This window comes from Oryx dammah, unplaced genomic scaffold (assembly GCF_014754425.2).
Source record: "Oryx dammah isolate SB20612 unplaced genomic scaffold, SCBI_Odam_1.1 HiC_scaffold_2, whole genome shotgun sequence".
In the NCBI taxonomy this organism is placed as follows: domain Eukaryota; kingdom Metazoa; phylum Chordata; class Mammalia; order Artiodactyla; family Bovidae; genus Oryx; species Oryx dammah.
In genome coordinates, this window is record NW_024070186.1 from 158,429,591 (window position 1) to 158,456,906 (window position 27,316).

At 54.2% G+C, this 27,316-nt stretch overlaps 1 protein-coding gene across 7 annotated transcripts in view; it reads right to left on the reverse strand.

The window, feature by feature from the left end:
- Window positions 1–27,316, reverse strand: part of IFT140 (intraflagellar transport 140) — a 55,560-nt gene that overhangs the window by 25,231 nt on the left and 3,013 nt on the right. For 2 of the 7 annotated variants that reach the window (XM_040253613.1, XM_040253590.1), the window contains exons 3-19: window positions 25,865–26,045; window positions 23,694–23,915; window positions 18,910–19,031; window positions 18,665–18,807; window positions 16,959–17,134; window positions 16,096–16,187; window positions 15,431–15,537; window positions 14,726–14,871; window positions 12,541–12,744; window positions 12,333–12,405; window positions 11,602–11,693; window positions 7,157–7,284; window positions 5,559–5,676; window positions 4,665–4,795; window positions 4,150–4,300; window positions 3,343–3,474; window positions 1,353–1,552 (exon numbers count right to left, since the gene is read on the reverse strand). In XM_040253613.1, coding sequence (XP_040109547.1) covers window positions 1,353–1,552; window positions 3,343–3,474; window positions 4,150–4,300; window positions 4,665–4,795; window positions 5,559–5,676; window positions 7,157–7,284; window positions 11,602–11,693; window positions 12,333–12,405; window positions 12,541–12,744; window positions 14,726–14,871; window positions 15,431–15,537; window positions 16,096–16,187; window positions 16,959–17,134; window positions 18,665–18,807; window positions 18,910–19,031; window positions 23,694–23,915; window positions 25,865–26,011 — 2,384 coding nt within the window. In that variant the 5' untranslated portion in view covers window positions 26,012–26,045. The remainder of the gene's footprint in view (window positions 1–1,352; window positions 1,553–3,342; window positions 3,475–4,149; window positions 4,301–4,664; window positions 4,796–5,558; window positions 5,677–7,156; window positions 7,285–11,601; window positions 11,694–12,332; window positions 12,406–12,540; window positions 12,745–14,725; window positions 14,872–15,430; window positions 15,538–16,095; window positions 16,188–16,958; window positions 17,135–18,664; window positions 18,808–18,909; window positions 19,032–23,693; window positions 23,916–25,864; window positions 26,046–27,316) is intronic. The other 5 variants (XM_040253604.1, XM_040253596.1, XM_040253631.1 and 2 more) reach the window with 4 other exon arrangements.

The window sequence follows — 27,316 nt, forward strand, 5'->3', positions numbered from 1 at the left end:
TTGGCAAGTAAGAGAGAGACATCTATTGGCTTCAAACAATTCAGAGGTTGGTTTGCTTTTTCCCCAGAAGAGTCTTCACTGCACTGAGCTGGGACCCCGCCACTGGTGGCTTCAGACCTCTGTCCCAGCCCCAGCCTGGCGCCAACAGCCCCGTTGGCAGTTGGGCTGGATCCCCGACTCCCCGCGCTGAGCACCAGCAGCTCAGGGGTTCACACCAGCCAGCACCCGCAGGCCAGCAGCTGCCCGCTCACTTCTGTGAGGCCCGCGGGTGCTGCGCCCCCTGGTGGCGGGAAGCGCTGCTGGCATTGTGTGGCCCAGGAAGCCAGGCAGGGGCGGGGAGGCATCTGTGCTAAGTCTTCTGCTGTCTCCCCACAGGGCTGGCCCTCTAAGAAAGCTAAGAAAGGTTTAGCTTGGCTGCCGCACCCTTCCCAAAGATGAGCGGTGACCAGCCTGGGGCTCAAAGGCCCTGCTGCCCCAGGAATTTCTTTAGTCAGAGGGAGGGATGGGTCGCTCTGTTGCTTCAGGTAAACACAAAGCAGGGGAGGACAGCTTCAAAGCACGTCTAGCCTGACAGAGATGTCAGCACAGCTCGGGGCGGGGGCACACTCGGGGGCCACGCAGGGCCGCCCCTCCTCTCCAGCAGCTCAGAGTCCAGCCTTGGCAGTGTTCCGCACACGACGGCACACACCGCAGCGGCCCAGTGGCCACGTGTGGTCTGTGGTGGAGCTTCTATCAGACGGCAAGTGCCACCAGCCACTCCCCAACCAAGGGCCTCTCGCCCACCTAGGGGACGTGGGGAAAAGATTCTCTGCTCTAGACCATGATGACCAGGGTCCGACCCGGTTACAGACCCATCTCTGCAGCCAGGAGGGGGCCAGCACTTAACTCCCATCCTCTCCTTCCACCTGACTTCCATCATTCAACAGTTTTTCTACCGTTTGTGATTAAACTGTCAGATGCTCTTGAGAAGCTCCCTTAGGAACAGAGAGAAAGTCGCTTATACACAGCCCTCGGTGGACAACTTCTCTTGGAGTGATTTTAACTGCATTTTGCCTGCCGTTTTGAGGGTTTACTATCAAAACCTTTTCTGGGTGGTGCAATTATTCCCAGAGAGACAGGTACTGTAAATATTTAGTGACTGCAGAATTTTCGACTAGGAAGTGTCCAGACACTAAAATAAATGCAAACAACTGAATCGCAGTCCCCGAGGCTCTGAGCACCATGAGTCCAGCGGATGCCATTCGAGTCACGGTTTCCACTAGCATTTCCTTGAACCCGTGGGACACCACACACACCAAGAAGACTTCAGCGACGGTCACCACCACCTCCACCCACCGCAAGTGGCCCCTCACCTCTTGATGAGCTTGATGGACCTGAAGGCCTCATCCATGTCCCCGATGGCCAGGAAAAAGCTGAAGTTGAGCATGGCGTCCTGTGTGGGCTTGTCGCAGTCCTCCAGCCCCACAAAGTCCCGCAGGGGCCTCCTGCCCACTGCCTGGGGGATGCACTGGGACCCAGAGTCCAGCTGGTCCTCCAGATTAGCTTCTCCTGGCTGGATGACAAAGGGCGCAGTCTATCTGTGGGTCCCCGTGAAGCCAGTGTGCGCCCCAGGCCTCTCCCTGGGGGACCCTCTGCACAGACCCCACATTTAGCAACGCTCTCGGCAAAAGCATCACACGTCTGCAAGCCCTCAAAGGCCAGAGCACGGGGCTCCAGCTTCAGACTGGGGGTGATGCAGGCGTCGGCATACAGGGACCTGCGGCTGAGGCAATGACATCATGAACATGTGAAAACTCCACCCCTCAGCTGTCTGTCAACTTCCTAGAAAGAGCTCTTCCTGTCACGTCTGACCGTGTGCCCCTGCATAAGGTGCTAAAACCACGCCAGCACCACTGCCTCCTGGTCCATTCCCACCTCCGGCTACAAGGACAATTGCTAACAGAAAACACAGAGCTCATGACACAGAAAACACAGAGCTCATGTTGAGGCCTGATTTTAAGTCACCTTACACTAAAAGCCAAAAAAAAAAAAAAAAAAATCCAAGAGAAAGCCTGCACACTTCACTTCTTCTGACAGGACAGTGAAGAAACAAGCGAAGAAGTGAAGCAGCAGGAAGCACAGAGCTGGGGGGGGGAGGGCACGGCAGACCTCAGGGGAGCAGCTCAGGCGGCACCCCAGGTCCACAGGACCAAGGCAGATCAACGGGCTGCAGCCTGCACAGGCCCCTCAGTGCAGGGGGGCTGTGGGCGCCTGGCTGAGAACAGGGGGCTCAGCCGGCATTTCAGCTGGGCTAGAAGCTCTGCCGCCCATCACAGATGCACCCACCCCTGATCAGCACTGACCTCAGGGCCAAAGATGTCGATTTCAGGCCTGGGCGGGATCATGGGGATGCAGAGACCATGTCCAAGGGATGGCAAATAAGTCATCCAAAATGGTTGGGGCGAGTGCCAACAATGAGCCCGTTTGATCAGAAATTTAAACACACATGAGTATGTAACGGGGAGTCCCTGTTGGCTCAACTGGTAGAGAGTCTGACTGCAATGCAGGAGACCTGGGTTTGATTCCTGGGTCGATCCCCTGGAGGAAGGGACGGTGTATGTGCCGCACACATGCAGGCTACAGACAGAACCTCCCTAGCTGTCCCCAGTGGCACCTCTGGGGGCTGCAACCATGGAGATTTGCATCACCTCTGGTCTTTATTTCCTTATTTGCAGTTCCTGAATTTCCTACAGTGAATACAGGAATGGTAGTTCAGTCGATAAGTCATGTCCAACTCTTGCAACCCCATGAACTGCAGCCTGCGAGGCTCCTCTGTGCATCTAAGTCTCCAGGCAAGAATACTGGAATGGGTTGCCATTCCCTTCTGCAGGGCATCTTCCCCGCCCAGGACTGAACCCTGGTCTCCCGCACTGCAGGCAGACTGTTTACTGACTGAGCTTCCCTGGTGGCTCAGCTGGTAAGGAATCCGCCTGCAATGCAGGAGACCTGGGTTCAGTCCTGGGTGGGGAAGATCTCCTGGAGAAGGGAATGGCTACCCAGTATTCTGGCCTAGAGAAAAGAGTCAGACGCAACTGAGCGAATATAGGAATAGGAACTTCTAAAAAAGCATCTAGACTTTAAAAAAAAAGACAGAAAGGTGGAAGGACCCAGTGCTTTCGGGGGAGCCAGGAGGGATGCCCTTCAGTGGAGCTGCTGCCCATCTGCCCGCCCTCGACCTTCCCCACACGGATGGCAACCTTGGATCTGCTGGGATCTCAGGGGACAGCTCAAGGCACACGCTTTGCTTGTGTAATGAGAGGGAGGAGGAGGGCCCAAGGATATGGCCGCGCCCGCAGGGCCCACCTTTCTCATGAAGCAGTAGTGGGGCACCTGGATCCCCAGGAGCGTCTGGAAGGCGGGGGGACGGGGGAAGCTGTCCTGCAACAGGAAGCCGTGCTCTTCTGAGACGAAGAAGGACAGGACCAGCACGTCTGCCTGCAGAGGGACATGTCCTGTCTCAGTTCGATAGCAGCTTTCCTGGCTCTCGTCCAACCCCACTTGTCCAACATTGCCGGGCAGTTTACATAAAACACGGAGCATGTAGAGCGGCTGACAGGCTGGCTCTCATATAACCCCACTCTCCCTGCCGAGGACCCTACGCACGACCCCTGTGGAACAAGGTAGGTCAAGAGAGGTGCACGCAAGAGGGTCAAGAGGGCTTTGTCCGGGATCACTGGGTGTCCTGTAAAACAGGACAGTGGAAAGCGGTGGAGTCTGGGCCCAGTGAGGGGATGGGGCTCAGAGTCACTGGTGTTGGAGTGTTGGGGAGGAAGGCCCTGGTGAGAGGGGAGTGGGCTGGTGAGAGGGGAGGGCACTGACCGAGGCTAGGGGCCCAAAGATTGGGGAACAACTCAGGGGACCTTCGTAACTGGACCCCACAGGATGCGCCCAGATCAAGGGAGACTGATCCCCGAGAGAAAATGGCATGTGACAGAGGGTGGGGCCAGCTCTCGATGTCGACCCAGAGAGGAGAGGTGCCCCCCAACATCCTGGAGGTGGAGACTGGCTCCCTACCACTTCCCCAGGGACCACATTGGGAAGACAGAGCCCGCCCTGCCTGTTGTCCAAACACACAGGCGACCACGCGTGGGGCGAGGGGCCTGCACTGGCCTCGGCCAGCGTGCTTCTGTCCGCGGGCTGCGGCGGGGCACCGGGCACCTCACGCACGGCTTCGCACACAAACAGCCGGGGCTCGCTCTGATCCCAGAAGTGGCTCACAGGCACAAGGTCTGTCAGCCTCTCATCCTCCAGGGCCTGGCTCCTGAAAAAGAAAGAGAACTGCATGTGTGGTACACCAAGGCCTTGAAGAAAGACTGGCAGGGATGCTGATGGCCCTCTGCACCCCGAGACCTGGGGCTGCCCATGGGCACTCACGTTGCAGCCCTTTCGGAAGCTCAAGTCCCTGGCCCATGACTCCAGAACCTCAGAGACAGATTAGACTCAAATCCCTGCGATGGCCCAGGGGAGCGGGCTTCTGTTTCACCTCTGGTCCCCACTGCTCATGATCACTGAGCTCTTCCAAGTATGAAGAAAACTTAGCAACAAACTGCCTCAAAGCCAACAAGTAACTGAGCATCATTTTCAACATCTTTTTTCAACAAAGTCCTCCCAAACCACAGTCTTACTTCTTTGTCTCCTGCCCATTAACGGACAATGCCTCTCTCTGATCTATCTGTCCCGTCTTGAGGTCGAGGATGGTCACTGTGTCCATATCCACGTCATAGAAGCAGATTTTGGAATCGGGGCTATTGTCAGCCTAGGAAGAGAGAGCCAGAGCTCAGTGTGCCTGCTCACTAACGTTCCACATGTTTGGGAGAGGTGTCGAGGTCCAGACCGTGTAATTCCAACGTCAGCTTATGTTCATCCCACTGAAATGGCTGTGGGTTTACTATTTTCTAGTTTCAGCTGATCTCCCATAGTGGCTGGGCCCACTGCTGCCCTCCAGCCCTGCTTCTCTCCTCCCAGCTCTCACCAGGGTTGTAAAAATTTACTTGAGTCTGCTCATCCACAAGGGTGGGGTCAAGTCCCCCATTTAACACATCAGTTTGTGTTTACGGTACCCAGCAAAGTGCATGGTACACACACGGCCGCGAACAACCCACTCTTGAATGAATGAGTGAACGAGAGAGTGAATGAATCAGTGAATCAGTGAATGAGTTAGTGAGTGAAAGAATGAGTGTGTGAATGAGTGAATGACAGAGGAGCAGACACTGATGGCGGGAAGGCACCAGCTCCTCTAGGACCAACGCCCCTGCCACCTGGCTCCTTCACACCCACTCTCAAAGCAAGAGGCTCCAGGTCCTCCCACACTGGTCACCCCTGCTGCCCAGAGGCCTTAGTCTGATGATGGAAAGAGGCAGAAGGGAAGAGGTGAGGGTCTCTGCAAGAACCCCTGCTTCTGATGACACAAGAAGTGAAGTGAAGGAAGGTGGGGAGGTGGAGGGAGCCCCAGGGGGTGGAGGGGGCATCAGGGCTGCAGGAGAGGGAGGGCAGGCGGGGCAGCGCATGTAGGGACCCACCTTGCTGAGGAGGAGACTGATCTTGCTGCCGCTGGCATTGCATCTGAGCGAGGTCAGGCCCCCCACACCCGGGACCAGCTCGGCCAGGCTCTTGCAGCTGCAGTGCACCTTGGCCTCTCTGCAGGGAAGGAGGTGGTCTCAGTGGCCCCGCTGGGACAGCAGGCGAGCCCTTCCCCTTGGGCCTGGAACCTGGGCCAGCGGCTCTCTCTTCAGGAACGGGAGACTCAGGAAATGGGCTGGGCTCAGAAGACAGGGTGAGTTTTCACTTTTACATTTTTTGGTGGAGATATGATTGACACACACATTATCTGAGTTTCAGGAGCACAGTGTAACAGTCTGCTATTTGTGTGGCTGAGGTTTGAAGTTCTGTTTTTGTGAACAGGCAGGAGCACTCTCTCGTTCCCATCACAGACAGGAGCAGCTGATTACAGCCGCCGCGCCATCCCCACAGCACGGCCGTGGGCTCTGCTGCCCATGCTTTGTTACAGCCACGTACTCTTCCACTGTGTGGACAAACTCAAATATATTACACTAGTCCCCTGTTTGAGTTTGATGCCTCCAGAAAGAAAACTGGCTTGTAGAGGTAGCTCACCATGACTTTCTTTACTTTATTCACATTTCCTTACTTTCCCCCAGTGTTCTCTTTCTGCCCTGGATCCCATCCAGGTCTCACGTGACATCTAATCATCTTGTCTCCCTGGGGCCCTCTGGGCTGCGACAGAGCCTTGGGCTCCAGGCTCATCTCGTGTATTTCCTGCCTAGGCTCAGAATCCATTCCAGCATCAATCTCCGAGGAGCCCACTCCCTTTCCTGCAGGAGGACTTGGACCAAGATCTGGGTATGGGGTGTGCTTATGGTTCCTGGAGTGTTGCTGCTCCCAGACCCCGGTGGCGGACAGACCAGGCCATGTGCACTGACCGGTACCTGCACACGTACCTGCCTCCACCTGCATCGACACGAAGCCACACCTAGCTCCAGACTCAGGTCTCCACCTTGGGTGCATTCGCTCAGGGATCACTCATCCTCCTCCCTTGATGACTTGGAAACCACCCCTCAGGTGAGAAGCCGGCTCCCTGCCAGTCCTCATCCTGACACTCAGCTGCTCACAACCAGCCTGGACGCCTCCCCGCGCCCGTGGGAACTGACTTTATCAGCAGAGTGCATGCTGCGTGCGGCCCCTCAGCCATTAGTCTCAGGGGCCTGCTCAGGCCCAGGGTAACCTGGGCAGCTCCTGGGGCAGAGGCAGGCAGTTCTACACGCTCATAAACGGGGGCTGTCCTGCCTTGTCTGCCTTCCATCCTGGGTCCCGCTGAACCGACAGCTTGTTTTAATTTGCAGATACTAACGTTCACTGTGAGCTGTAAAGGTCTGTGGATTTCGGCAAACGTACTATGTCACGTGTGTGCCACACAGTGACGCTGCTCCCCACTTCATGCAGAGAATAAGCCTTTAAACTAAGACATCAGGCATTTCCAACAGCAAAGTACACATTAATGTTGAAATGAGAACATAAACAGTCTGCTGCCCCCGTCTGTCTTCTACCCATCGCATCGTCTCCCAATGCATTTAAAATACTTTTATTTGGACAAAAACTGTACCTTCGGGAAAGATCAAAGCTTTTAAAGTGAGCTAAGTCCGTCCCTACAACCAGGAAAGTTCCACAGATGTCCAAGAAGCACGGGTTCCCCTCTGACTCGGAGAACGGCAGGAGCTGCTTCACAGTCCCCTAAGGAAAAAGGAGGCGACAGGGATCTCAGGGGGGCCTTCAGTCACAGGCCCCACCCCTTGCTGGAGTCTCACCCCACGCAGGAGGACAGGCCCTGTCATTGGGGAATCCCTGGTGCTTCCGGTCAGGGGGGAGGTATAGAGCAGCCAGGTCAACAAGCAGGTACACACATGACTCAGCCTGAGCACGTGCAGACAGGTGATGGGAGGGATGCTAAAAGAAATCTAGGCAGCAGCATGTGGAATTCCATCCACTCGGGTGGATGCAGGAGATGCTGCCCACAAGGTCTTATGTTAATGCCGCAGTGAAGCTGACTGTGTGGCTAGTGGTCACCTCTGGGGGAGGTCGTGAGTGGAAGGGGTGGTGATCGCGTCCCAGGTAGGTCCATCTGTGAAAACTCATGAGCCGCACGCACAGCGTGCCTACTTTCCTGTGTGTCCATCATATGCTGGTAAATGCCTGAGAACAGGTCTTGTCTAGGGGGCAAGTTGAAGTGAGCCTGGGGGGAAGGGGCCACCCACTGGAGAGCTGCACTGGCCTTCCAGAGGGAGGAGGAGCCGGGTGGCAGGAAGGAAGGTGGGCCCTGAGGCGAGCAGTGAGCAGACACCACACTGGACATCAGCGCAGGCCAAGGGAAGAGTCAGATTTTATTCTACATGAAGCTGGAAGACTCTGGAGGGTTCTGAGCCACAGGTGACTTAAAATCATTTATGTTTTAAAATGCTGTTCTTACAACACATCCCACTATTGTTATTTTGCAAAGAGTGACAAGAGTCAGGCCTGGGCAGAGCTTACGCTTTTGGGTGTCTAATGCGTGGATTGACCCCTCTCCTTAGAGCTGAGATGGGTCCCCGGCTCAATCTGAAACAGGAGGGAAGGGGGCAGGGCACAACTTATGAAAGAATGACTTAACCCAAGGACACAACATAAACCAATTAGAATCAAATGGGTCCAAGGTGGCAGACTCCACTTCCCTGTGGCTCAGACAGTAAAGAATCTGCCTCCAATTCGGGAGACCTGGGTTCGATCCATGGGTCAGGAAGATCCCCTGGAGAAGGGAACGGCAACCCACTCCAGTATTCTTGCCTGGAGAACTCCATGGACAGAGGAGCCTGGCAGCCTACAGTCCATAATGTTGCAAACAGTCGGACATGATTGAGGGATTAACACTTTCACTTTCACTTTCAAAGTGGCAGACGAGTCAGCTTCCCCTAGACTTTGATCCTCAATCAGCAAGCTAAATGACCACCCAAAGGCACTATGACAGTTCCAAGACACCAAGTCAAAAGACCAAAAGGGGGTGGTGGCCCAATTCCTGGAAATCTCCACCCCTTCCCCCAAATAGCTGGAAAAACCTTCCCACTCATTAGCTTATGAATCACCCAGCCCATAAAAGCTAACCACACCATACTTCAAGGCCTCTGCACTTGTCCTCCGTGATGGCCCACACTGCCTGTGGAGTGTTTCTCTCCAAATAAACCCATTTCTTACCTATTACTTTGTCTCTCACTGAATTCTTTCTGTAATGAGATATCATGAACCTGAGCTTTACCAGATCCTGAAACTAGGTCTGTGACCTCAGTGGGAAGACTGTGGGTTTTGGCTGGTTTGAGTCCCAGCATGTGGATTCAAGTCCCAGTCTGAGGTAAATGGTTTCACATCCAACCAATGCACAATGAGTGTCTGCTTGGCTCGGCACTGGGCTGGAAGCAGAGTGGCCAGAGGTGGGGTTTCCCACAGAACTTAGTGGGCTCCTTATACCAGGAACAGAGACTCAGGGAGTCTTCATGGAATTTATTACAATATTGCTTCTGTTTCTTTTTTTTTTTTGCCATGAAGCATGTGGGAGCTTAGCTCCTTGACCAAGGTTCAAATAGATACCCCCTGCATTGGAAGGCCAAGTTTTAACCACTGGACCAACAGGGAAGTCCCTGACATATATTCTTTTCGACAAAAATTTAAAAAGGTTAAACTCTGTCTATGGTCAAATGCTCCTAAGTTACGCCATGATTTCCAGCTTGACTTTCACCCTTTCCCAGCATGCTGTTCTCTTTTCCCAGCATGCCTTTTGTCCCTTCCCAGAATGCCTTTCACCACTTTCCCAGCATGCATTTCACCCCTACCAGCAACCTTTTGCCCTTTTCCCAGTAAGCTTTTCACCCCTTCCCTGAAGGCCTTTCTGTTTTCTCCCAGTATGACTTTTGCTGCTTTCCCAGCAGGCCTTTTATTCTTTCCTCATAGGCCTGTCATAATATGCCTTTGATTCTCTCCTGGCATGCCTTTCATTCTCTCCCAGTATGCCTTATGCCCCTTTCCCAGCATGCTTTTCACTCCTTTTCCAGTATGCCTTTTGTTGCCTTCCCAGTGGACCTTTCATTCTCTTCCTATATGTCTTTCACTCCTTTCCCAACATGCCTTTCATTCTCTCCCAGTATGCCTCTCACTCACCTTCCTAGCATGCCGTTCACCCCTACCAGCAACATTTTGCCCTTTTCCCAGTCTACCTTTTGTTTTCTGCCAGCATGCCTTTCACCCCTTCCCAGCAAGCCTTTTGCTCTCTCCCCATATGCCTTTCACTCCTTTCCCAATATGCTTTTCGTTTTCTCCCAGGATGCCTCTTACTCCTTGCCCAGTATGCCTTTCACTCCTTTCCCAATATCTCTTTCATTCTCTCCCTGTGTGCCTTTCACTCCTTCTTGGCAGAACTTTCCTTCTCTCCTGCATGCCTCCACCTTCCAGCTCTGGAGTTCATCCCTCTAATAACCCAGCTACTCCCTCATCTGTTGTTAGCAGGGCTCCTCCCTACCTCAGCTTTATGTCCACACCTGATGCCCCTTCACCACTATCAGCGGTACGTAAGCCCCATCCCTCCAGCCTCCCCACCTCCCCTCTGACCTGAACCTGGCTAGGCATCTCTTGAGGCCCAGATCCCTCCCTGCAGTTCCCCCAGGAGGCTCATGGGACTGCGGCCACCTTCCCCACCTGTCAGGTCTCTATTCCAACGTCTCTCCCTGCAATACTTTCCAACCCCCTCCATACTTTACTGTGCTCCTTACTGTCTGACTCTCCTGCTGGAGACTAGAACTGTAGGGAAGCTCCTTCAGGAATTACTGAATGGAGAAGAGGAGGTATAAGCCTGTGAGGTATAAGCACAGGACAGACCTCAGGAAAGAACTCAGAGCTGGACACGGTGGTCACACACCGAGAGCTAAACCAGCAGCACAGCTGTCCTCAACTGTGATGCAGAACACTGCTGAACGTGCGGGGTGAATGGGCTCCCCTGAAAGATACACCTAGTTCAGTTCAGTTCAGTTGCTCAGTCGTGTCTGACTCTTTGCGACCCCATGAATCGCAGCACGCCAGGCCTCCCTATCCATCACCAACTCCCAGAGTTCACTCAGACTCACGTCCATCGAGTCAGTGATGCCATCCAGCCATCTCCCACTTGGATGTAAACATGACCTTATTTGGAAGAAGGGTCTTGGAAGATATAACTAAGGCTCTCAAATAGACAACTCTAGATAAGGGTGGACCCTAAATTCAGGGACAAGCGTCCTTCTCAGACACAGGGAGAAGGCCATGTAAAGATGGAGGCAGAGACCTGGCTATAGGCTACAGAATGCAAGGAATGCCAGCAATGCCAGCAGCTGGAGGAGGCATGGGACAAACTCTCCCCCAGAGCCTCAGAAGGAGCAGCCTTGCCCACACCTAGATTTTGGACTTCTAGCCTCCTGAACGGTGGTGAGGAAAATAAATTTCTATTGTTTTAAGCCATTCAGTTTGTGGTCATTGGTTATGGCCAGTTCAGGAAACTAATACTCCATGTCAGCCCCAGGAATAAAGCAAGTGTGCACAGGATGCGGGCAGGCAGGGGCTCCCCTACTGCACCCCCTGCAGAGGACAGAATGGTGTGCTAGAGGCTGGGGTCCTGGAGGTACGCATGGCTCCCACCCTCAGACACGTGCATGAAAAGGTCTAAAGATGTAGCCAAAACCGACGGCCCCTCAGTCCTCTAGGTGCACGTTAAACAGCACACCTTCCTCCCATTTCGTAATCCCATGCACTCAAGAACCAGCCAGGTAGTCCTTTTCACTGCAAAGGGCCACTGCCTTACCTCCTGATTTCTGGAGTCACAAGAGCTGTCGATGGAACAGCTTTGTAAGAATCCATTTTTACAACCAGACACCCAGTGAGGGGATCTGATAAGGCTGGGTGAAGTCAATAAGCAGGCTCTGGCTTGATTTAGAGGTGGCATTTTAAACTCTGCTCTAGTTGTCTTTAATGTCACAGGCCACTCACCGTAGAGCAGCCATTTACCTGCCAGGTTCGAACTTGGACTCTGTTTGGCTCCACCGTATAAACGTTTTCTTCATGCATGGCTAACACTGGAGACTCACACAGGAAGGACCCTAAAATGACAGACAGAGGTCATGACACCAGCAGCTAGTCGTCAGAGCTCCTGAGAGTTTCGGAAGCATTCTCACACTAAAACTAGAACTCTTTATAGAGTGAGTGATGAGAAAGACTGGAATCTAGCAGAAAACATCTTCTACAACTAAGGTGATAAAGAAGAGCCTCAGGCTATAAAGATGGGGAGAAAGGGCAGAGTTGTGGTATCATCAAGAATGTTCTCACGTGTGTTCCCTACTGTTCCTTGGCCCCACAACAGCCTTGTGAAAGCTGTGTTTTCTTCTTCTTGGAAGTGAGGCTCCAAGATACAGGGACTGCCCAGGGCCACGGCTGCCAGTGACAACCTGATGGGGGCACCCAGCACCAGGCACCCACCCTCACCACTCACGGACGGCCTCGCCTCCTCCCTCCCGGCCAGCAGCTGGTGCTTCCCACAGCACAGCCTCTGCGACAGCTCCACTGTCCAAGCTGCACCTCATCATACATGGGACTTTGGAGGCCACGAGCTCTAGCCCGGGCACGAGAACGGGTGTGGGGTCTCCCGGCGGCCCAGGACCTGCCCTCTGCCAGCCCCTCAGAAACTAGCACCCCCACCTGCATCAGACGCAAGACCCTCTGGGGGCTGAAAAGACTCCCACCTGCACTGCGAAACGTGGCTCCGGACGGCTCAAAGATCACCACCTGTTTTCCATTCCAGACGGCAACAGCATCCTATGAAGAGTCACGGAAGTGAAAAAGCAACCAGTCATCTGGGCCTCACCATCCCCAGTGACCCCAACAACTGGCCAGGGCTTCTGTCTACATCAATGACCCTGCCCCCCGCCCACAGATCACCCAGGCAGTGACCTTGGTGGCAAACACTCCAGTGATGTGCATGTCTGTGCGCAGGCTGTGGGTCACCCCTGTGGACAGGAAGGACACGCTGAGGAGGCTCGGGGAGACCTGCACGGCGGCCACCTGCTGGTGGAAGTGGGATGACATGGCCTGCTCGTGGAGGATGAGCACGGAGCTGATGCTGTTCACGGCCAGGAGGCTCTTCCTGGAGCCCCACTTGGTTGTATGAAGAGACACCACCGAGGCGTGAACAGAAAGGAGATGTGCAGTCAGGGCAATGTCACAGGTATGAAGATTCACAGTTTCCAAGCACTGCTTCTTCTCATTATTTAAAGTCAAGTGAAAGTGAAAGCTGCTCAGTCGTGTCCAACTCTTTGCAACCCCATGGACTATACAGTCCATGGCATTCTCTAGGCCAGAATACTGGAGTGGGTAGCCTTTCCCTTCAACAGATATTCCCAACCCAGGAATCGAAACAGGGTCTCCTGCATTGCAGGCAGATTCTTTACCAACTGAGCTATCAGGGACGCCCTCTTGTTTAAAAACATGACTTTAAAAATTTATAAGTGTAATTTGCAGAAAAGCTTAAAAATACTAGCTCTCGACACCCAGAGCTGAGACCCAGCGTGTAAACTTATGTGCTGGTTCTAGTCTGTGTCTGTTCTGACTGGCTGGGCATCTTCTAGAGCTTAGTTTACTGATGCAAACTTAGGGGCATCTGTGTTTCATAAATGGAAAGCGAGTTTACACCCTACCTGGCTTCCCAGGTGGCTCAGTGGTAGAGAATCTGCCCGCTAAAGCAGGAGATGCAGGAGACACAGGTTCAATCCCTGGGTCAGCAAGATCCTCTGGAGGAGGAAATGGCAAGCCACTCTAGTATTCTGGCCTGGAGAACCCCCATGGACAGAGGAGCCTGGTGGGCTACAGTCCATGGGTTGCAAAGAGTCAGATACGACTGAGTGACTAACACTGGAGGATCTAAAAGAAATTCCTAGAATTGCTCTAAAGTGAAAGTCAAAGTGAAGTCACTCAGTCATGTCCAACTCTTTGGGATCCCATGGACTGTAGCCTACCAGGCTCCTCCATCCATGGGATTTTCCAGCCAAGAATACTGGGGTGGGTTGCCATTTCCTTCTCCAAAATTGCTCTAAGATATCCCTAAACTATTTGCCATGTAAGTTTCATTTCCTGATTAGATTATTTAAACTTCATCTTAAAAAGTTCAAGGAGTTCCCCGGGGGTCCAGTGGGTAGGACACTGCCCTCCCCTAGTCAGGGAGCTAAGATGCCGTGTGCTGCACGCCCATATCACACAGAGCAGAGCTGAGAGGCCAGGTCCAGGACGGTAGGTGAGGAGCCCCGAGAACACAACAGGCGTAACTGGTGAGAACTGTGAGAACACAACTGCCCATTTCTCTCAGAATCAGGCACAGAGTTAAATGGAGAAAGGCGGACTGAAGAAAATCTACTGAGCTTAGAGAGAAGAGCAGAGTCTGTGGCAGGTGAGCCTGGCAGGCAGGTTTGGCCAAAAGGCCCAGGGAGGGGCGGCCGCCAGCGTCTGTCACCGCTCAGCTCCCCACACAGGCCAGCTCCAGGTGGGTGTGGGGGGAGGCTCTGCCTTGGGGGTGGAGCCTGACCACACGGACCAGGCCTTCGCCCCAGCTTGCTTCTCGAGGGGAGGCAGTCCCAGACCAGAGGCTCTGGTGCCCAAAGCCGCTGTCCCCATGGACAGGCTCTGGAGTGGCAAGTTCCCAACACAAGCAGCTCTATCTAAAACAGAGCATGGGCAAGAGAGCAGTGCCCAGAGAGCAGTGGAGGTCTGGAGCATCAGGAGGCGGCTGGGGCAGGTGGTCCCCGCAGCCCAGCGGTGAGGACTCGGCACTCTCATTGCCAGAGCTGGGCTTCAACCCCTGGCTTGGGAGATAAGATCTCACAAGCCGAGGGGCACGGCCAAAAAAACATAAGTGAAAAAACAAAACAGATGATGGTAGAGATAAAAGGATGGGTAAATAGGTAAATATAGACTACCATGGACCCACAACCACTTATATGACTTCTGACCCAACAGGCCTTTATAAATATTTCATTGTTGATATTTTTTAATCTTAAATTGAACAACTGACAAAAATAGGTTCAGAGCAAATTATTGCCTCCACTTGTGCAAAAAGCGAGGGCCCCCAGCACCCCATCGGGTGTACCTTTATCTGTGTGATGTTTCCTTCCAGCTCAGTGGGGGTCTGAAGGGTCCACTTGTCTTTGCCCTCCGCCCTGCGGCCGTTCGGGAGGCCAGGTGCTTTTCTCCACATGGCCACTCGCCCCTTGTCAGTACCAGCTGCCAGGAGACCTACAGGTAAAAAGAGAGCTCACCTCAGCTGAGCCGGAAAGGGGTAAAACGGCAGCAGGCACCCTCCTCTGACCACCCTCTCAGGCGCATCAGCCCACCCAGTAACTCTGCAGCCACTTACCCAGCTGATCCCCTTTGTAGGAGCTCACTGTGTGGCGACAGTATGTGTACGCGTGCGTGGGGCGTGTGTGTGTGTGTGTGTGTGTGAGGCGTGAGGCGTGTGTGTGTGTAGCCATGGCACTAGGTGGCCACAGAGGTGCTGCTTCCATGCATCTCCTATTCTACTGTGTGCGCACATGGGTGCACACGTGTGTGTACACATACACACATCCACGCACATATATATTAATACACACACACATAAAATGTTCCTCACGCTGACTCTCTACCGAGGGTTCAGGAGGCACAGACACCCATTCCTGCAGCCGGATGGTCACATTCCTGACCATCTCCTGGGCCACCATATGGGACAAACACAGCACCCGCCTCTCTCTTGCTCTGGGCTGACCATCCTCAAGTGGCTGGTTCCGAGAACAGCCCCTGACGCCAGAAGTCTCACCTTTAACTTTACAGTAAGAAACGCAATTTATATTCTCTCCTTTTTCAAAACCAAACTTCTCCTCTGGACTCAGGACGTAGTTCTCCCCTCGTTCTAAATCCCAGAACCTACAAGGCAAGCAGGAAAGCCCGTGAGGGGCCTGCATTAGTGTGTTTCCCTCAGCTCCGAGGGTCTTGTTCAACTCGCAGATTAAACTTGAAAAATCAGGAAAAAGACACAGCCCTTTGGACTCTGCAAAAAAAAAGTTTCTTATCATCACGCTGTCCGTTAGGCCTTGCTCATGACCAGCGGGAGATGCTGCCAATGCAGAGGGCCCCTGTGGGACACCAGGTCAGGAGAGCACGGGAGCTCTGAGCACCCGAGCCCGGGAGACCCCTATGTCATGTGGACTCGAAGCAACGGACCAAGAGGCCGAGACGTGGGTTTCCACATACACAGGGGGCAGGGTCAGAAAGGCAGGGGACGGCAGGACTCCACAGGGCGGGCGTTGGGGCCTGACTGTCCTGCTCGTCCACCTCGGGGCTGGTTACAGACACGTCCAGCTGGTGACAACTGGCCATCATTCGTGCGCTGGTCTCTGTGTACGTCAGGCTCCAGTATGGGGCTGACTCACGAGAGTGCTGGGAACAGACTTCTCCCTCCAACCCTGTAGGGTGGGCTCTCACCTGAGCGCCGTCTCCCCGATGGCGGTCACGAGCAGGCTGCCATCGATCAGCGCGATGTCTGCCCGGTGGCCTGTCTTCCCGCTCAGCTTCACCTGCACAACAACGGCCAACTGAGAGGAGGGTGTTGCCCGTGTGGAGGCTGTGTCGCTGGTGAGGGGCTGGACTCTGCTGGCAGCAACTCTGCGGAGAGCGCCCACTCAAAGGAAGCGTGGGCGGCCCCAGCTTTTCAGGCCAGAGCAGTTAATGGAGCCCCTCATGGGGGAGGCGCCCACACGCCCACGTGAGGAGCCAGCGAGGGGCAAAGGGGGGATTTGAACCCAGGTCCACGGACTCAGTGACCACATTTCAGCTGCTGTGCAGACAGAGGTGCACGAGGGCCCTGAACACACTGACTTTCTGCATCTACCAGACCACCTCCAGGGAGGTTTGGGGTCCCTGAGAACCTGGAATCTGCGGGTAGAGCCGAGAAACCGCAGGAGGGCAGCAAGCGGTCCTCAGGGAGTGGTGCGTGCTGCCTGACCACAACCCAGGCTCTGGGCGTCCTCCTGCGAGCGAGCCCCCAGGTCAGGGGTGAGGCGCCCACAGGGATGGTGGGGTGTCCAAAGTTGCGATCGTTACATGTGTGGACCAGCTGTGGTGGGAACACTGGTGACAACCCCCATGGTCTGCATGTGGCCAGGCATCCCCACCACACGCCCCTTCCTCCCAAGGCTTGGGCAGCCCCTTCCCCTCACGTCTCCCCAACCTGTGACTGCAATGGTCCATGACAAATAAGGCACCAAAGCTCTGGTGACCCTGCAACATGGACTCCTCAACCAAGACGAAGTGAGGGTGAGGCAGGCCAGAGGGCGGCCCCCACGCACCTTCATCACCTCCTCGGCCGTGCCCTCGGGCGTCACCGTGAACAGGCAGAGCAGCAGGCTGTCTGTCACCGCCACCAGCGCCCCCCTCTGCTCCAGGTAGAACAGCGTCTGGATGGAACTGTCTGTGGACGCCACCTGGGCTGTCCTGCCTTTCTCATCCACGTGGTGCACGGTCCCTGTGAAAGAGCCTTGGGTCCACAAAAGCTGGACGCTCCCGTAGCCATTCTACCTGCTTAGGGACACTTTCAACATAAGCATCTTCATCACAATCATTTACAAATAGGCCATTTTAAAAACCACTGGCAGACTTGCCCAGAGGTCCAGTGGCTAAGTCTCCATTCTCCCAAAGCAGGGGCCTTGGGTTCAATAGCTGGTCAGGGAACTAGATCCCACACGCTGCAACTAAAGACCCAAGGCAATAAAATAAAATAAAATAAAATACTTAAAAAACAAAACAACATTGGCCTGTAACCGCTACACCTGCCGACTCGTGCGTTAGTCCAGCCTGGACTCCTGCCCCTGCTGTCCCCTCCACCACCATCCAGCGCTCAGTGACCGCCCTCCTGGTGCACAGCCTCCATGCTCCAGTCATGTCTGTTCGCCAGAGCCTGAACCACGACCTTCCCTGGGGCCTCGACCCAGGCCCTCCGTCCCAGGTCCCGGCTATCACAGCCTGCCGCCTCTTCCCTTCCCCAGACCCCTCCCAGTCTGGATCCCTCTCCTTGGCCCTTAGCTGCCTCCCGGTTCTGCTTTCAGGCGAGCTCTCGGGTGGGTTCATTCTGCTGCTCTCAGGAACCCCTCACCCTCAGCGCCCCCCCATCTCACTCCCAGAAACGAGCACCTGCTCCGCAGACACGTGCGGCGGGCTGGGTGTGCACGTTCACGTGAGCTCTGCCCGCGGGGCACAAGAGGCGGGGACTACTGTGTCCCCAGGGCCGTGCCTGGGAGCTGAAGCATAGGGACGGTGGTGACTGGCAACACAGAGCCTGGCCCGCAGGGCCCAGCACCAGCATTGCCCTCCGCCCTCAGGGCAGCACCCCGGTCCCTCCAGCTGCCCTCCTGCGGCTCTGCCCCTCACCCCGACATGCCAGTGTCTCTATCTTTAAGACGACCAGCACCCAGCCCCTGCCCACGGTCACCCGTCACGGTCAAGCTGCCTGGCCATGCGCGTCCCAGACCCCATCACCCCATGCAGCCCCACCTCCTGGGCCCCTTTCCCGCAGCGGACGCGACCCATGAATGTCCCGAGAGGACGAAACCCTCATGCTGTGTCTGCCACTGCCACCTGCCTCCCGGTGCACCGAGGAGGAGCCGTGTTGTAGCCAACAGCACGGCCTGGCCCCCAGGGCTGCCACCAGGGGCTGCGGCTGGCAGAGCCCATCCAGCGCCCCGGTCACGGCCCCAGAGCTGAGTCTGGACACAGGCATGGAGACCACGCGGGAGCCCCGGCAGCGACTCATCTGGGCCTGCGCACCAGACAGCTTCTTCCTGAAAAACCTTCCAACACAAATAAAAGCTGTTTGTCTCCATCAGGGCCAAGGAAAGCCACCCTTTGGGCCCAGGATAACCCCGGCATGGGCGGCCTGAGGCGTCCGTCCAGGAGGGGCGCATGGCCTGCGGCTTTACACAGACACTCCGTCTGCTCGTTGGTGACCGCCAGACACCCTGAGATGCTGCGGTGTCCCCGACCCCAGCGCGCATCTCACCGTCCGTCAGGCTGACGAAGAACGAGAGGCCCTCCTGAGACCCCATCTTCAGGATGCTCCCGAAGCCGCTCTTCTTCCAGTTAAACATGTCCAGGGCCTTCTCATCCCCGCTCACTGCCGCCCTGGCCAGCTGAACCAGGTCCCTGAAAGCAGACGGGACGGGGAGCTCCTTGTGGCCCCTGGGGTGCAGGCGGGGTGACCACGGATGAGAACGCCACCGCCCCCACCTCCCATGCAGTACTCACTCGCCGGGCGGGGGCAGCAGGAAGATGCAGTGGGTGAGGGGCTGCCCGTACTCGTGCCGCAGCAGCGGCATCCCCTGCACGCGGCCCCGCTGGTCCAGCCTCCACAGGAGCAGGACGCCGAGCTGCAAACCCAAGGTCACATCCTCAGCGTGCGGAGGTGACACCGCGCCCCGGAGCATGGGGTCACTCCCTTTCCTATTTCAAAACTGCAGCAGGCACTGTGAAAAACCCAACAATCCACGGGCTCCAAGAGGAGCCCGAAGCTTCTTTGTGCCCTCTCCTGCCTTCAGTCCCTGGAGATCACAAGCGTCATGTGTTCAGTTTCAAAAAACAAATCTCTGCTTTGAGGACAGACTCGGATTCAAGGGAAGGTGGCAAAGGCCACTGGCCACATGCCAGCTGCTCTCGTCACTGGGAACACGCCACTAACTCCAGCTGTGGCTTCACGCCGTCTCCTCAGCACCTCCGGGACCGTGTCCTCACACACGTGGTGGCCGCACCTCCTCGGGCTCCTGCTTCAGAGGCCTGCCCGGTGTGAGGAGGACCGGCCCAGGGTTCCAGAATGTGACCCCGGCGGGATGTGTCTGATGTTTTTCTTCTTGTTGACGGGGTGGCAGGTTTGAGAGGGACACCAGAGGGAAAGTGCTGTTGCTGGCATCTCGGATCACGGTCGTGCCCTTGATGTGATCTCCCTCACTGGGCGCCCCTCCTCCTGCCATCGTGTCCAGCTTTGAAGGAATTCTCTGGGTGCAGCCCACACATAGGAGGGGAGCGACGTCTCACCTCTAGGTCATCTGGAGATGTGTCCCGTCTCTCCAGCATTTACTGGTTTATTAAGTCATAGATTTTCATCATCTGGACCCATGGATGTCTAGTTTCCGCTCATGGTTATAGCTCAGTATTGCTTTGTGTAGACACTCCAGCTCCGGCTGTTGGGCACTCTTCTCTCGGCCTCCACTGTTCCTTTCACACGGCCGTCGCTATGGGTGTATGAGGCCCTCCTCGTGTCCTGGCTGACAGATCCTCTGGGCTCACGGTCCTGCCCCAGTCCAGGACCAGCTGCTTCTCCAAGGAGCCCTAGTTCCTTTTGTTGGAAGAAACCAACCAAGATCTGGATGCCAGGTGTACTGTACATTCAACATCAATGTCTCAGATTAACGGTTCAGACAAGTGCTAGAAAAGTTCAAGTTGGGAGAGACTATTTGGCCTGGGAGCAATAGTCCACGAGGGCATCTGGCTGTGGATGAGCCTGGCTGTGAAAAATGGTACCGTTTTCATCAGAGTAGGGCAGCTGCACTTTGCAGCCCAAGCTGTCCTGAAGGCGCATTTCCCGCTCCAGGTCAGTGGGCATTTTAGCAGACAGTGAAGTCATCTCTCCCTTCATTCAAGTCGCTTTCATTCCAATATCCCCAAAACTGGATAACATCACTTAATTGTACATGAAAAGAGGATTTTCAAATAAGTCGGCCTTACAAAGCAACCTATACGGTGAATCTCTAAGAAAAGCATGTTAGGAGTGGACATAGTATGTAACCTGATTGTACATATAATCTAAATCGTGTATTATTAGACTCATTCTTCTACTTTTGGCTGTGCTGGGTCTCAGCTGCTGAGTGCAGACTGTCTCTAGTTGCGGCGAGGGGGGCTTCCCCTTGCGGTAGCTTCTCTTGCTGCAGAGCACAGGCTCTAGGGCCCGGGGGCTTTACAGCTCCCAGGCTCGAGAGCACAGGCTCAGTGGTCGTGGTGCATGGGCTTCGCTGCCCAACACGTGCAACATCTTCCCAGACTAGGGATCGAACCCATGTCCCCTGCATCGCAAGGCAGATTCTTCACCGTTGGAGCACCAGGGAAGGCCAAATAGATTCTTCTTGACTTTGCCAGCTTTATAAAGACAAGAATAAAAGCACTCTTGGTTTCTTTGTGTTTAGAAATTACTTTTAAAATGCCCTGTGAGTGCAGCCGGGCAGCTGCGTGGGTCGTGGGATCCTAGTTCCCGACCAGGGATGGAACCCAGGCCCTGGCAGGGAGAGTGCTGAGCCCTGACCACTGGACCGCCGGGGAATTCCTGCCCAGCACTTAGTTTTTAACACAGTAAGTGACTGTTGTACCGGCACACACGAGCATCTAGCTGACGACCCCTTGGGCTCCTGAGTGGCCATGCACACTCTGCACGTCCAGGCCCCGACAGCTGCTCCGGGGATGCATCTGGAGCCCAGGCCCTGGAGTGGTGGGTGTGGCTCAGAGGCCTGCGGACCCCTATTCGGACACGAGGACAGATACACCATGGCAGGTGGGGGGAGGCCACGGGAGGTCCTCTCGTGTCTCCAGGAACCAGGCAGACACGACTGCCAAGCGGAAGACAGCACGGCAGATGCCCCTGGGCCCCCCACCACTCCTGGGGGCCACTCTCTGGGTGCAGAGCAGCTGCCATTCACCCCAGTAGCTGCACTTAGACCTCCTTCTCGGCTCCCGCCCTCCGGCTCGGCTCCCGCCCCTGGAGACGTGGGACACTCCGAGGCTCACAGACTGTGCTTTCTTGCTGCATCTGGTGAGTCTCAGGGTGACCAAACCAGGCCTCTGGTGGAAGAGTAAAGAAGACCCTCAGCCAAGCCTGGGGAGCTGGTGTCTCAGGGGTCACTGCTCTCAGTGTGTCTCTTCATTTGTTAGTACGTCTCTTCCTGTTGGAGTCCAGTATTAAACTGGGACACAACTGCAGATTTTCTGAGAAAAGGACCAGGTGTTTTTGTTCTGAAGTCCTCTGATGCCAGAACTCGGTGAGCGGTGACCTGGGCTCCGTATCGTGCTTAAGTCATCCGCTACATCAGTTGTTTCTCCTTTCTTCAAGATGCGAATGGTGATGTTCAAGGACCCTGACTCCTTTTATCCCCATGGGGGAAGGGGCAGGAGCCTACAGGAGAAGGAGCCTGGGGTGGGGCAACGTCACCAGGTGTGAACTGAACAGAAAAACAAGAAACGTCTGGAAAAAGGGAACAAGTAGAACAAGGAAGAAGTGGTATGAGCAGAAATTAAGTATAAATGGCTTTCTAGGTAACATTCATCCTCAGGAGGAAGAGAAACGCACGCAAACTGGAACACAACTGAGATAGCACTTCTCCCACAAGATCCTGAGCTTGGTCACGACACACGCGTGGGTTGGTGTGAGCCAGTCAAGCCCCACGGAGGGAGCTCTGGGCACACCGATCAAACCACAAGGGCACGCCCTGGGTCCCACCTCCCTCTAGGACTTTCTCTAAAAGTTCGCATGTGCGAAAGGACAAAAGCATGAAGCCAGCTGTCATGTCACCGTCCAGCGAAGAACTGAAGACTGCTATTCCACAGAGGCTGCGAAGGCAAACGATAACAGGTTCGTGGCACAAAGGGCAGGGCTAAAGAGCGTGAGGAGGCTTGCTGTGCGCTGCCGTGGAGAGTGGAAGGCACGGCTTCTGCTGGAAAGCCTGAAGCACAACAGTGTGTGCCGGGTACTGCCGCTCACGTGGTAAGGATCCAGGAAAACAGGGAGGGGACGGTGTCCCCTGTGTGAAGACACTCACAGTGCTCAGGAGACAGCCACACAGACCTGAATCAAGGGCCTTGCTACACAGTTACGAGCTGGACCCCTCAAAAACGGCGATGTCAGGAAAGACCAAATGAGAGAGAGAGAGACGAAAGAAGAGAGCAGGGACCAGTTAAAACGGAAGCAGACAAAACAGGAATGACGGCAGAGGCAGAGCGCACTGGGCGGCCCCGGGTGAGGACGGGCTACCAGGACGGCAGGGAGTGTGCGGGCCTCGCCCTCCTGTGCGACAGCAACATGGTTACGCGCCGAGGAGACGGAAGCCAGCGCATCGAGGGGTGAAGTGTGAAGGCTGCGACAAACTCCCCAACCCGCAGGGGGTGTAGAGACGCCGAGAGAGCTGATGTGTGGAAACGTTAACAGCTACTGAACTCACAGCGAGGGCACAAGGGTATTCCTTGTGCTCCTTCCTCTAACGTTGGTGATTTTTCAAAACTGGAAGCTGGGGAGAGAATGCACTGCGTGCTCCTATGTGCTCCCGCAGGAACCCGGAGAGACATGAAGGAGCCGCAGGCGCCGGGGGCAGGGTGGGGGTGGTGAGGGGAGTGTGTGCAGTATGTGCCTTTTAGCATCTTTTGAGCTCTGAAACATGCAAACGTATTACCTTGAAAATGCAAGAGAAACAAACACACCGTACACTGTCTACTGTCCCTTTTGGGGCAAACAGGCCTCTCAGCCCGGGCCCTACAGACGTCTCTGGCTGGTGATTCTCTGCAGTGGGGTCTGCCCGGAGCGCTGGCAGATGCTGAGTAGTAACTCTGGCCTCCACCCACCAGATGCCAGCAGAAAGCACCCCCTCCCTTATGACTAGGAACGATCTCTCCAGTGTCCCCTGGGGGCATGTCCACCTGCTTAGGAAGCCCCAGGCCAGATGATGGGGACCAGGGACTCTTGGGCAATGAAGCAGTGTGCTCAGAGGGCACACTGGGGTTTGGGGTACCTGAGGCATCACCCCATCTGTGTGAATGTAGTTATCTAGAGATGTTCATTTACAGAATTACACACTTCTGCCACAGGGTGAGAAAGTAGAATAAAACTTTCAAATCTTGCTCCCAACATAAAACACAGCTTGCTGTGACAGCTGACAAGGTCAGCGGAGCCCAGCAACCACACATCACTAATGACTTGGTCCCTGAGGGCCTCCCGTGTCCCTGAGAGCACAGAGAGGGTGAGGCTGAGACCCCGAGCGGGCCACCACGCATCTGCTCACCCTGTCCCCCGACACCAGGCAGTTCCCGTTGGGGCTCCAGGCGAGGATGGCGATATCGGCCGTGTGCGTGGCGGGGACTGCGTGCTGCTCCTTGTCCTGCTTGTTAAACATGACCACTTCTCCAGACTCCCAGCCAATAGCCAGGATCAGCCGCGTCGGGTGCCAGCACAGGGAGGTGACCCGGAACGACCTCTCGACATGCGTGTCTGGCACGCACTCCCCCTATGACACACAAGGTAAAGCCTTTATTACAGGGAATGGTGGCAACTAAGTATTTCTGCCTCATCAGTGGAATGATATCAGTTAGAAGATATAACAAGCTGCTTATTAAGGAAACAGTCTATTTAATTGTCATAGAAACACCCATCTTGCCTCAGCTGAACTATGACAGCACAAGGCAAACATTTAACCGACCCCACAAACCAGCTTATCAATAAAACTTTATTTGCAAAAGCAAGTGCTGGACCAGCAGGTGAAACGTGCTGACTCAAGGTTCTCCAAGTGTGGCTAGGTGACCCTAAGAACCTTTTTGAGGTCTGCAAAGCCAAAGTCATTTTCAGAATGATACTAGGATGTGGTTTGCCTTGTTAACTCTCATTCTCTCACAAGTGAACAGTGGAGTTTTCCGGAGGCTTTGTGGTATATGATGATGTCATTGCTGTAAGAGTTAATGAGATATGTCCTCTTATATTCTCATGTTTTCTAGAATTTTCAAAGGCAGCAGGTTAAAAGTATAAATGTGTGTGTTTTCAGAGATTAACTCAGTTTGTTCTCAGCACTTCTACTGGGCTCTTCCTACCAATCTCCAGTTATACCTGCTACATCTGTGAACTTCTTATCATTGAATAAATCATAATTTTGAAATCCTACAGTTTTCCTTCTGCCAATTAGAAACACACGAAGCACGCTTCTTTGTTTTGTAATGGTGTGCTTTAAATTTTCTAAATTTTGAAGTTTTATCTAGGGAATTCCTTGGCGGTCCAGTAGGAGTGGCAGGCTGGACCGCAGGCCTGTGAGTCGTCCCCCGAGAGATGGTAACGTAGCCTCAGAGGAGAAGGAGATGGAGGGGGAGGAGGAGGAGATGGAGGGAGAGGAGGGCCAGTCGGGGATGGGGGAGGCTGGACGCAGCGCGCTGGGTGAGGAAGCCCCTTGGGTGTGCTCTCCGGAGGACATCACAGGAGGGTGCCACGTGAGGAGAGGGGATGGGGGTGCAGACCCAAAGCATGAGAGGCAGATTTCGGGGGAGGGTGGGGCAGGGGGTGGGAAAGGAAATCCATTTTCCTTGGTGAAGTAGGAGTTTCTAGAAAGTTCCTGTTATGGAGCTGTGTGGCCCCCAAAGATAAGCTGATTCCTAAACCCCTGGTTCTTGTGACATGACCTCCTATGAAACCAGGGTCTTTGCAGATGACCAAGCTCAGACGAGGTCATCAGAGTGGGCCCTGGTCCAGTATGACTGGTATCCTTACACGAGGAGGAAAGAGACCCCACCACAGCTGGGGGGCATTGAAGACTGTGGGCTACACCGAAGCCAATGTGAAGCAGGGCACACACCCCCCATTCGAGCCTTCAGAGGGCAGGGCCCTGCCAGCCCCGTGCTGGGGGTTTCTGGCCCCATAACTATGAGAGGATAAACTTCTGTTATTTTAGGGCACCCAATCCGTGGTAATTTGTTATGGCCGCTCCAGGAAATGAAGAGTTTCAAAGGCTGGGACCCCACAAGGCTGGCGAGGTGGGGACAGACAGCCTTGGTGGTGACCGTGAACTGACGGTGGATTCTCAAGCATCCCTAACTGTGTACCCAAAACTAAATGAGGTGAGGTGAACTCGCTCAGTCGTGTCCAACTCTGCAACCCCGTGGACTAGCGCCTACCAGGCTCCTCTGTCCATGGGATTCTCCAGGCAAGGATACTGGAGTGGGTTGCCATTTCCTTCTGCAGAGGATCTTCCCAACCCAGGGATCGAACCCAGGTCTCCCGCATTGGAGGCAGACGCTTTAACCTCTGAGCCACGGGTAAAAGAATTACTTATATAACACAGCTTTTACAGTGTTGAGAATTTGTACCTCGTGAGAAACACACACACACACACACACACACACACACACACACGAGCAAAAGAACAAGATAAGAGCCAGATGCCACTGCAGTCAGATTGCTGCTTTCCGCACTCACTTGTTCCAGATACATATCCACGCTGCCTCCTGAGGTTGTGCTAACAGAAGCAACCGCCAAGAACGGGTGGATGGGATGCCAGCCAATGTGGGAGGGAGACCCGACTGTGTCTGGGGCTTCTATGCGGTGGTCAAAGTAGAGGGCCATGACAGAATGCAGGCCTGCTTAGCACCAAAACCTGCTGGGGAAAAAACAAATCCTGTTGGTTTTGAACAAAACTCCTACATATGGAATTAGAAAAGAGAGGTAACACAAACCCACAATCATAAGACATCAGGCAAGTTATCAACAGCCTTATCAACACCCCTATCAACACCCCTTCGGACCGATGCACGCAATTTATGTGGAAGAGATCTCTAATGCGGGAAACACACAATTAGAAGCAAGGAATCAGGCTTAGGGTGAGATGGAAAAGAATCACACATGTTGCCATCAAAACAGTAAAGAAACGAAGCCTCCAGACTAGACCACATGTGCCATCCTTGATCATTTTTATTCTAATCATAACAAGGACAATTTATATTTTTACAGTTCTCGTTTAAGCAATATTTTCAAACAACAAACCAAAAAAAGCAAACCATTGCACAAAAGAGAAATGTGCAGAAAAACCTAACCCCAGTTTCTGACAGAAAACCAAGGCGGTCCCTGCTGTCCTCTTGAGGTGGCAGGAACCAAAGGATTCATCTGTCAGGAAGTGGAGGAAGCAAGGCCACAGGGCAACTGGGGAAAAAGATAAGCTTGATCAGTTACCTAACATCTCTTTCTCTTTCCTTCGTTAAGAGATGTGCATGTTGTCCCTGTGTTGCCGGGGCAGGAGGGTGAAGGGAATGACTGTCTGACTGCCACCCATTTGTTCACATCCTAGAGTCAGTCTGGGGAACTAGCCCCAAAACGTCTCTTTGAGGTGGTTGCTATCATTTGAAATTATTCAACTTCATCCCCATCAGGATGGCTGTTATCAAAAAAACAGAAAGTAAAAAGTGTTGATGAGGCAACTGGAAGCCTTGTGCTCTGCTGGTGGGAGTGTAAAATGGTGCAGATGCTGTGGAAAGCAGTCTGGTGGGTCCCTCAGGCTCACACACAGGATCATCACATTATCCAGCAATTCAGTTCTGGACACATACCCACAAGAATTGAAAGCAGGGATATAAACAGATCCTTGAACACAATATTCTTAGCAGTGTTATTCATAGTGAAAAGGTGGAAACAACCCAAATGCCTATCAACAAATGAATGGATAAACAAAATGTGGTATATCCATACAATGGAGTATTATTCAGCCTTACAATGGGATGAAGTTCTGACACGTTACAGCATGGATGAACCTAGAAGTGAAATAAATCAGACTCAAAAGAACAAATACTACATGATTCACTTATACGAGGTACTTAAGAGTCACCAAATTCAATGCCTCCGCCTTCCAATGCAGGCACTGTGGGAGCTAAGATCACA